This window comes from Trichechus manatus, unplaced genomic scaffold (assembly GCF_000243295.1).
Source record: "Trichechus manatus latirostris isolate Lorelei unplaced genomic scaffold, TriManLat1.0 scaffold00015, whole genome shotgun sequence".
Lineage (NCBI taxonomy): Eukaryota > Metazoa > Chordata > Mammalia > Sirenia > Trichechidae > Trichechus > Trichechus manatus.
In genome coordinates this window covers 2604238-2615049 of record NW_004443951.1, presented here as the reverse complement: position 1 = coordinate 2615049, position 10812 = coordinate 2604238, and the positions used below count along the sequence as shown (strand labels likewise).

At 49.7% G+C, this 10812-nt stretch overlaps 1 protein-coding gene across 3 annotated transcripts in view; it reads right to left on the bottom strand.

The window, feature by feature from the left end:
- The window catches only part of ECHDC2 (enoyl-CoA hydratase domain containing 2), a 35038-nt gene that overhangs the window by 6391 nt on the left and 17835 nt on the right, over positions 1–10812 (bottom strand). For 2 of the 3 annotated variants that reach the window (XM_023726990.1, XM_023726991.1), the window contains exons 2-6: positions 6857–6924; positions 6693–6780; positions 5344–5430; positions 2359–2415; positions 1975–2162 (exon numbers count right to left, since the gene is read on the bottom strand). In XM_023726990.1, the coding sequence (XP_023582758.1) occupies positions 1975–2162; positions 2359–2415; positions 5344–5430; positions 6693–6780; positions 6857–6907 (471 nt within the window). In that variant the 5' untranslated portion in view covers positions 6908–6924. Of the gene's footprint in view, positions 1–1974; positions 2163–2358; positions 2416–4393; positions 4487–5343; positions 5431–6692; positions 6781–6856; positions 6925–10812 lie in introns of those variants that run through there. The other variant, XM_023726989.1, reaches the window with a different exon arrangement.

The window sequence follows — 10812 nt, the reverse complement described above, 5'->3', positions numbered from 1 at the left end:
TACTGAAGGCTGTGGTCTTTGATCTTCATCAGTAAGTGCTTCAAGTCCTCTTCACTTTCAGCAAGCAAGGTTGTGTCATCTGCATATCCCAGGTTGTTAATGAGTCTTCCTCCAATCTTGATACCCCATTCTTCTTTATGTAGTCCAGCTTCTTGGATTATTTGCTCAGTATACAGATTGAGTAGGCATGGTGAAAGGATACAACCCGGACGCACACCTTTCCTGACTTTAAACCATGTAGTATCCCCTTGTTCTGTTCGAACAACTGCCTCCTGATCTATGTACAGGTTCCTTATGAGCACAATTAAATGTTCTGGAATTCCCATTCTTTGAAATGTTATCCATAATTTTTTATGATCCACACAGTCGAATGCCTTTCCACAGTCAATAAAACAGATAAACATCTTCCTGATATTCTCTGCTTTCAGCCAGGATCCATCTGACATCAGCAATGATATCCCTGGTTCTATGTCCTCTTCTGAATCCAGCCTTGAATTTCTGGCAGTTCCCTGTTGATATGCTGCTGCAGCTGCTTTTGAATGATCTTCAGCAAAATTTTACTTGTGGGTGATATTAATGGTATTGTTCAATAATGTATGCATTCAGTTGGATCACCTTTCTTGGGAATCGTCATAAATATGAATCTCTTCCAGTTGGTCGGCCAGACAGCGGTCTTCCAAATTTCTTGACATAGCAGAGTCAGCACTTCCAGCGCTGCATCTCTAGATTGCTTGTAATACCTAATACAATATAGATGCTATGTAAATAGTTGTTTCATCACAATAGAAGACTTGCTGTGGAAGTTAGCCTTTCTCTTGTATGAGTTTCTTGAGCTCTTCTAGGAACATGGATGCTGCCTCACATCAGCTGATGCCGATTCTCCCATGATCTTTCAGTTCTTGAGGCTGCAGCGCTTTACATAGCTAGCCAGCCATCCCTTACTAGCCTTAAACTCCTTCTCTCGCTCTTCTCAACCCCTCACACTTAGCCTTTGAGGGATTGCTGTGACCACTTAATTGCTTTTTAGGAGCCATTTTTTCCCAGAAAGAGCATGCACAAGTAGTGAATGAACGAGATGTGAGGCAAACAGTGCTCAAACAACGAGTGCTGGAGAGAGACTGAGGATCCGTGAAATGGTGGGAGGCTACAGTAGGGTATGCCTACACATCACTTCATTCACGTGAATTCAGCGTAGTGCTTGGCGCACAGCAAATTCACGTTTTGCTTTTTGGGTCTTTTTCTTTCCAGTATTTTCAGTCCACACATGCGGAACCCATGGATACAATATGGAGAGCCGACTGTATTCATAAAACTTTCTGGGCTGAGTAGGCTTGGAGACCATTTGACGCCCTGGTTTCGGTGGTGTGTCCACTAGATGGTGACCTTTTACCATGTCATCCTTTACACTCATCCCATTTGGAACCCTCTTCAACCTGACCACCCACTAACACAGCTGAACGTTAAAGGTTTGGTTTTTAGGTTGCATCAGAAGGTCCCAGCTGCGGGATTAATGATTGTAGTACTAGTTTTGGGTATGCTGGTGTTTTGGTATACAAATCTACTTTCAAGAACTGAAATACCAGTAGTTGTATTGGAATAATACATGAATTCAGTATATTTGAAAATCTGAAATTTGAATCATCTTTAGATCAGGCTCAAAGATCCAGTTATTCAATTTATGCAAAAAGACAAATCCCGCATAGTCCCCAAGTCTAGCTAGATCGGTCCCCTCTGTGGAAGCTGCATTAGTTCACTGTATTAGTTCAGCGTTTCTGAACAAGTGTAGTATAAATCTGATAGTAGTAAAATTGCCCCAGGTAATGGCTTCAGACTCTCCATTTATCTATGATGAAACCAAAAAAAGAAGACAAACAATGCTTTCTTTTAACCCAAACTCACTATCAGCTATCCTGCATGTGCCTCCCACCCATGACACAGGCCCTGCCTCCCTCCCGAGCTGAGCTGCCACCGTACCTGGGGCAGGATCTCCTGGGCCAGTGCTCGTGCCTGGTGGTAGGCCGCATCACCCTCCTCATTTTGGGCCACAGTGTGGTTCACCAGCCCCAGCGCCTGCGCCTGTACCCCGTTCAGTCGTCGGCCAGTGAAGATAAGCTCCTTTGCCAGTGCCACCCCCAGGCAGCGGGGCAGCCGCTGAGTCCCTCCTGCCAGGATTGGGCAGCAGGGGTCGGGAATCAGCACGAGGAGCAGGAGCTCAGAGAAAGCCCAGCCTGGGAGTCAGCCAAGACTTTCAGAGGAGCAGATTCTGAGTTAGGATGGGAGGGTGGGGTCCAGAACACAGTACGCTGGATAGAGTAGGGCAGGTAGAGGAGAAAGGGACCGTGCTATGGGTGAGATTACCTGCTCCTGGTAGGAGCCCTCGGGTGGTCTCGATCAGCCCCATAACAGCCGAAGAAGCTGTTTAAACAGAGCAGAGTAAAGCGCCCACCCCATCCTCCCGGGCAATCCCTAGGGGAGAGGAGACACCCACCTCTGGTCTCCCCGCCCCTCCAGCCACTTTCCTCCTGGTCTGGCAGCTGGCTCTGCCTTTGGGAAGAGTCCTAGCCTGGGATTCAGGAGGCCCAGGCTCTCACCCCATCTCCCCCTACTGGCAGAGGTGTGTGTAAGGCAGTCTTAACTAGGTAGTCTTAACTTTTCAGAGCCTCATAGGTGGAAAGAAGATGAACCTCTCCTCTGCTTGCTTCATAGGGCTGCTAGCTGCTAAGCTTCAAAGGAGATAATGGTGGTTGGAACAAGGAAGGCGTTCCTGGAAGGTACCTATAACTACCTGTGGCTTAATGGATTTTCTGTCACGTGCACCCTTGGCTCTGGTCTGGCCTAGAGTGTCAGTGATGCTTGCTCCCACCATGGTTACTCCCTCCTAGCTGTTCGCCACAGCCTGAAATTTCCCTGACTGTGTTCCAGTACACGCTGTCCTTCCAAGTTCTACTTTCTCAGAGAAGGCCTCCTTAACAGTCCTGCCCCACAGGCCTTTTTCCTTTTCTGGATTCCTTCAGCACAGACCATCTGAACCATGCAATGTGAGCAGAAGGGAAGAGCCATTACTACCGCTGACAAGGGGTTTCACTCACTATCTCCCTTAGTCCTCACCGACACCCTGCAGGTTAGTTGCCTGAAGCACAGGCAGGTGAGAAGCACAGTTGGGGCTGTGACCTGACTGGGTAATTTGCGGCCTGGCCACAGGGTTAATTCCTTCTCTTTGACATGCATTGTGTAGATAGAAGCTACCTCCATGCCTGGAATTGCATATTTTTAAATGTCCTTCCTGTGGTGGCAGGAGAAGGCACTCGGGGGAAGAGAGTGGCACCATGAAGGGACTTAGACTTTAACTGCCTCTGGGAAGGGTGCTCCTTACCACCAAGTCAGTCACATTAAAATGTGATTATCCTCTCCACCTCCTCCCTCCACTCTTCAAACAAAGGCCATTGCACTGTACAAATAATGCAGGCCAGGGCTTTGAACCGGTTTGAACCGATTCAGTCATGGCCCATGAAGCAAAATTGGAACAGACTCGAATTTTTAAAATTTGGGTGAACTGGAACAATAACCAGAATGAGAAAAATTATGCGTCGAAGCCCTGGTATGGGAGACTCAGAAGAGGTGTAGTAAGTCTTTTTAGGAGCCTGATGCGAGAGATTGGATTATTGGCAGGACTGTGGAGAGAGACATTCAAAATGGTAGGCCACCGTCTTTGAGCGGGGCACCGCTGTTTCTGACTCTGCTGGTCAAGAGATTTGGTTGCTTTGCCGTGTGCATGCTGCCCTTGCTTTCTAAGAGGGAGATTCCATTTCTAGCATGGCTTCAACTGGTAATTTTTCCCATTCCGGTTATTATTCTGGTTTCCCTACATTTTAAAAATTCAGGTCTGCTCCAGTTTTGCATCGTCGGCCATGACTGCACTGGCAAGAACCAGCTTGAAGCCCTGATGCAAACCTTGGCTAGTACTAATGAACCCGAGGGCAATGATACTGCGCAGGAATGTTTGTGATTAGCTAGGCTGGTAACAAACTGTACCCAATGGCTCACTGTTGCTTAAGATATGATAGATAAAGCTGGCCTTGGACACAACTGGAAGGCTGAACAACTGATCTTTCTCCTCCTTGGCCTTCCCTCTCTGCTCTTTTGGCCATCTGTCAGCAGGTACTCTAAGATTGGTAGAATCATCCCAGAGATGAGGGAAGCCGGTTCTGAGAGGTGACAGGTAACAATCAGTGGGTGGGTCAGGAGGGAACCAGCTTCTGCCTGAGCTCCCTCTGTGTCCTTACCCTGCCTCCCGTTTTGCTCTTGGTTGGAAGAACAGTGGCTGACTTTGCAGAGCCTCCAGAATTACCCTATTTCACCCTCTCCCCATCCCACCTCATACCCTGTGTAGTACCTGCTACTCGGAGGTCGCAGGCCAGGGCAAGCTCCAGGCCCCCGCCCAAGGCAAACCCATCCATAGCTGCAATGGTGGGCGAAGGGAAGGCTGCTGTGGAGACAAAGAGGGACTCAGCCTGCCAGACCCTGGCAGAACCAGGTCAGGGACTTAAGGCCGGGGAGAGGGATGCTGGTTGGGACAGGACTCACTGGTTTCAGGTTTGGGAACCTCACCTGGTACCTCTACCAGGTTATTAGGAGTTGGTATTCCTATCAGAGAAAGTGGGGGATCAGCTGGGGAACAAGAGTTGGGAGATGGGCTAGAATGATCCCTGCTCAAGTCCACTCTCCTAATGGCGTCCTTGGCACCTGCTTTTCTGTTTTCTCCCTTGTTCTGTGTGCAGGCCCTGTGCTGGGTACTGAGAACATAGAACTGAATCAGACATGGCCCCTGCAACCCTGGGGATCAACATAATAGGCCAGGCAGATCTGTAAATAGGCAATGATGACCCAGAGCAATCAGTGCTGTGATAAAAGGAAACTTGGAGAGTGGGTCAGGGAAGACTTCCTGGAGGAGGTGCCACTGGAGACCTTGCAGGTGGCCAAGAAGGCATGTTCCAGGCAAAGGGAACAGCCTTTGTCAAAGTCTGAAAGTGTATTTGGTGAACCTTGGTGAACCTTGGTTCCTCTGGAATAGCTGGCCTTGAGGCCTGAGGGCAGGTGAGTCAGACCTAGCAGCCGCACAAAGGCTGAGGAGACAGCACTTGGCCTCTGAGAGAAATGGCCTCTGCACCCTCTTGTCACCCTCCCCCTTGTAGAATTCCTTTTGCCCATCCTCCCTGGGAGAGTCATCTGTAACCCCAGAGAATTCACAACACGAAAGTTCTCTCTTTAAAGTGGAGGATGGGGGTAGGGTGGGGCTGGGATCGGCAGGAACACCCTCCCCCACCCCACCCCAGTAACCCTCACCAATGTCATTCATCAGGCCTCGGAGCCGCTGGACAAAGACCCCCACCTCCGCCTCACTCATCTGCTCCCGCTCCTTCAGGTCTGCACCTGCAGAGGGTGAGGGGACTGTGACAGTCCTTGAGAAAATGACCAGCTGTCAAATCCCAGGCTGTTAAAGGATCCAGCAAAACAGACCTGAGGAGGAGCAGCCAGAGAGGAAGGAGAATCACCAGGAAAAAGAGGTGAAGGAAGCCAGGGAGAAAGATCAAAAAGGGAGAGGTCAGTGGGGTCTGAGGAGAGGAGGCTGAGAGGTCAAGCATGACAAGAACTGTGACGTAGTAGCATGGAGTGGGGGCCAGGACCTTGGGGAGAGTAGTGACCATGGTGGGGTTGTTGAAGGCCAGATGGTAGGGGTTGAGGCAGGAGCAGGGGGTTAGTGTAGACTCTCCAAATCCTAGACTGTAGGAGGTCAGAACTGGGAGAGCACTTGGAAGTCTTTGATTTGTTCCAGCCCCTTCAGTGACAGAGGCAGAAACAGGCCCAGAGAGGAACAGAGACTAGCCTAGGATTCCAGAGCAAGTCAGGGGCAGACCCTGGCCTCCTGCAGCCCCCCTCCTTCCCTGTACTTAGCTGGGATAGCAAGGAATGGGTCTTACAAGGGGCATGAAGTGGCCTTGATGGAGGAGGGTTAGGCAGAGATGGAGCCAAAGTTAGAGGCCAGGGTGGGTGAGGCCCTCAGCCAGGGCAGCTGGGTCAGGCCGCTGGTGTGCTCACTTGTGCTGTTGGAGCAGACCCCGAGCTGGACACCCTAATCCTGACAGCTTATCCCCTTATAAGCCCCTGAGAATCACACTCCTCCCATCCCCCCACAGCCTCTTCCTGCCTCTCTAGAGATCCTTGTTTCTACCCTAACCATCCACGCGGGAGTCAGGCTGCCTGGGTTCTCAGCTCAGCTCTCATGGACTTGCTTCATGTCATGGACCTGGGGTGAGGTATTTCCCACCTTTGAAACAGAAGTTCATGGTCCTTGCCCTGTTGTGAGATCCAAATGACACAGGGACAGTGGAGTGCTTTGGCGACAGGGACTGAGATCCTGAGGGTGGGCAGAGGGGTACAGAGTCCCATCTTGAGCACTGACCTTGTGGGCATCTTTGGACTAAGTTTCCTCAGTGTTGAATGAAGGGTCAGAACAGATCATGGTATAGTAGAAAGAACTACAAGGATCTGGGGATCAGGCAGGCCAAGTTCACATTCCGTTCTGCCTTTTACTAGCTTTTACTAGCTGTGTGACCCCTAAAGGGACTCCCCCGGGCCCTGCAGGAGGTGCCAGCTCTGCAGAACCTGAGAGTGGGGTAGTGGAGGGAACCCACCTGCACAGAACACACCCTTCACGCCACTTCTGAAGAGCAGGACACGCACCTGTCGGTCCTCCCGCAGCCGGGCCAGAGCTTCCAGCAGCTGGAGGGGAGACCCCGTCACATACCTGCCAGCCTAGCAACCCCCTCCTTCAACCCTGGTGCCTGCCCTCTCTCACCTCGCTGACAAAGACGTACCCGAGGGCATTTCGGGCTCGCGGTCTATTCATGAGAATCTCAGTGATTCCTGTGGGGGAGAAGGCAGCCTTGGGTGAGCCAGCTGGCCCTGCTCACTCCTTCGCTGCGGCCAGAAAGCATGAGGCCTGGGTAGGTGCAGCTCCTGCCCTTGACGAGCAGTGTGACTTGGGGCACATCAGATACCGCCAAGCCTCAGTGTTCCCAATTGTAAAATGGAGTCCACAGAAGAAGTTGAAGGGCTTGTGAACCATGGAGCAAAGAGGGGAGAAGAATAAGAATGGCCATCACAATGGCTCCCACCTGTTTCTGCCATCGTTAGACAAGACAGATAGACACACACACACCTCCTTCAGTTTTACAGCTCTCTCCATATTTTTCTCTTCATAGCCAAACTGCTTTTTCTAGAGTCTGACGAATTATTATAAGGTGAACACCCTTGTAACCACCACCTGGATCGAGAAATAGAACTGTGCCCACCACTGAAAAGCCCTCATGTGCCCTAATTCAATCACAGCCCCTCATATCCTCCAAAAGTAATCACTGTCTTGGCTTTTATAGTAATCACTGCTGTAATTTTATAATTTTATCACCCAAGTGTGCATCCCTAGACACCAATGTTTAGATGTACTAATTTAAAAAATGTGATGTGTCTTTTAAAAGTCTGTTAAAATCCTCAAGTTCTCTATCTTCTAAAACTTATCTGTTGACAAACCTGGGCCATCTGATCAGGGTTTCCTGCACTCTGGGTTTTGCTGATTGCATACTCACAGGGGAGGTCAGCATGCTTCTGTCAGGAAATTGGTAACTGAATCCAGAGGCTTGATCAGACTCATGTTCCGTCCTCTTGCCCTATCTGTATGATGTTCTTTCACCAGGAAAAGCCAAGCTTCTTGAAAGTCGTCTGTACTCCTTTAGTCACTTTTTTCACTTAAACCTTCTCCAGTCTAGCTTCCACCACCATCAATCATTAGAAATTGTTCTCACCAAAGTGACCAATGATACAATAACTACTAACCGAGAGTCCTGTTTCCATCCACATCCCAGCTTCTCAGCAGCAATCAGCACTGCTGACCACAAGCATGCTGCTTCTTGAACATCCTCTGCCTTGGTTTTTGTGGCCCTATATTCTCCTGGCCTTCCTCCTACCTCTCAGGTGACACTTCTGCAATCCTTTCTTCCACCCAATGTTTAAATGTTGAAGTTGCTCAAGGCCCAATCCAGGCTCTCTGTAGTCATTTATTTGTGGTTATATATTTAGCACATGCTGGCCTTTGTATTAGACACTGAGATTCCAGGGACCAGTGCAGACCCAGCCCCGTCCTCAAAGAGAACCTACACTCTAGCGGAGAGGGCAGACATTAACAAATAATTATTTGTGGTGAGAATATGGAGAAAAGGGAGCAGGAGTTAAGGGGGTATAAAATGGGCAGGGGCAGGACAGTGGTGGTTCAGTGGTAGAATTCTTGCCTTTCATGTGGGAGACCAGGGTTCGATTCCTGGCCAGTGTACCACATGCACAGCCACCACCCACCTGTCAGTGGAGGCTTATACGTTGCTCTGATGCTGAACAGGTTTCAATGAGCTTCCAGGCTAAGATAGAATAGGAAAAAAGGTCTGGTGATCTAATCTCACAAATCAGTCAGTGAAAATTCTGTGGATCACAGTGGTCCAATGGGAAACCTATCATGGGGATGGTGCAGGACCAGGCAGCATTCAGTTCCATGGTGTATGGGTTGCCATGAGTCAGGGGCCGACTACACAGCAGCTCACAGCAACATAACAGGCAGAGGAAGACCCTAGTGTAGAAGGTCAGCAGTTACTTCCTGGAGGAAGAATTGACCTTTAAGCTGAGAGCTGAGAGATGAGTAGGGGTCAGAAGGCTGAGTGTGAGTGTGTGTGTGGGGAGCAGTCAGGCAGAGGGAGCAGCACAGATGAAGGCCCTGAGGGTAGTAGAGCAGGTGAGAGCCTTCCAGAACTTCAGGAGTTCAGAGCAAAGCAGAGAACAGAGGCAAGAGGGGCCTGCACTTGCCGACCTGCTCCTCCTCAGAGAACCCCCCGGACACCCACTTGCCTCCTGTGCACCATGACACACACCCCATTCTGGCCAGCCTAGAGCTCTCCTCAGCACTCCAGGGCTGCCCGGTTGACATCTCAACTGCCATGCCCAAAAACCATCAGTCTTTCTCCTGCTCCCTCGGTGAGCAAATGACCTCACCATAAACCTGGAAGTCTGTCCTGTCACCTTCCTCTCCCTCACCCACAAAGTGTACTCACTCAGTCCCCAAGCCATGCCAATTCAACCTCTTAAATCTCAGATCTTTCAGCTCACATCCTTCCTCACAGTCACGGCCCTGGCATAGGCTCCTTCCTCTATTACTTGGATTACCCACCTGGCTTTCTTGCCTCAGTCTTGCTCCTTGCACCCCCACCTCATTCATTCCTTTATCTGGGTCAGAGTCATCTTTCTAACCCAAATCCGACCAAGTCCCCCTCTCCTCTTTTCTTCAGGATAAAGTCCAATTCCCTAATATGGACCACAAAGCCCCCCACAATATGGCCCTTGTACCCTATTTTGGTATCAACTCCTCCCACCTCCATCTAGGCCAGGTGTGGAGGGGAGAGGTAGGCTCTGGGCAGGGGCTCCAACACTTGTATCATCCCCTCTAGGCTGTTTCTCCACCTCTAAAATGTTAAGAATGAAATAGAGGAGCATCTCCTACTTCTTTGGCCTCAAAGTCTCCTTATTTTTCCCAGCGTCCTCAGCTTTGTCTGTGGAACAAGCAGTGTTAATATTAACTCAACATTCTCGGTGTGAGTTGACCTGAGACACAAAAAAGGGCCAATGAAAGCCTCAGGGCTCTCAAGGTACATGGTGTCCAGCTGAGAGTTACAGAACTGTGGCCCAGGGCAGAGAACTGTGACACCCTTAGGTTCCCAGAAACCTATGAGGAGCTCTTAGAGTCCAGCACATCTAGAGGCCTCACAGAGGAGCCCAAATGTCCCCATGGTCCTTTCCAGTTCTGGTGCACCAGAAGAGAAAACGCCATACTTTTGGGGAAAGGAAACTGTGGTGCAATGGATCACATTTTTTGGCCATTCTATCCATGGTCTTGTAACTCCCACCCAAGTGATTGGGTGGGGCTATGTTAATAGGGTAGTGGTGGCCCACCGAAGGGATTGGTCAGTTTTGCCATCCGTCTGGGTTTGAGGTGAGCCATGCCAGCGGTGGGGCAGAGAGCGTGTCCTTTGGACCTGGGATCCCTGCGCTGAGAAGCTCCTGGAACCAGACCGAGAGAGAGAGAGAGCAAGCAAGCTCTGTAACCCTGAAGACAGTAAGAAGCAGTGGCAGGGGAGACCGAGCAGTGGGCTTCCCAGCCCACAGAGTGAGAAAGCTGAGTGTCTTTGGGCAGAGACAGAGGGCCAGGGAGAGGCATGCTTGCGAACACAGCTGGGAAGAGAATGTCCTGATGGAAGAACTGTACCCTGAGTGTTCCTGAGCCTGAACTGTAACTGTTACTTCTCTAATAAACCCCGTAATCATGAGTATTGTCTGTGAGTTCTGTGTGGCCATTGCAATGAATTATCAAACCCAGCAGAGAAGTACAGAGTGCTGTGGGAAGGACAGATGGTGTCAGAACTGGGAAAGATGGTGGAGAGAGGAGGCATGTCTGACCTCCGCCTCATAGGAATCAGACTTGGGCTGTTGATCTTTTTTAAAATTATTATTATTTTTTATTGTACTATTTTTGGGGGTGTGTCTTTGAACAATTTTTTTTTTATTGTACTTCAGGTGAAGGCTTACAGAACAAATAGTTTCTCATGAAACAGAAGTGCACATGTTGTTTTATAACATTGGTTAACAACTCCACAACATATCATCCCTCTAACTTCTCAACCTCTTTTTCTTTTTGGTGAAAATACACATAGCCAAAGATAC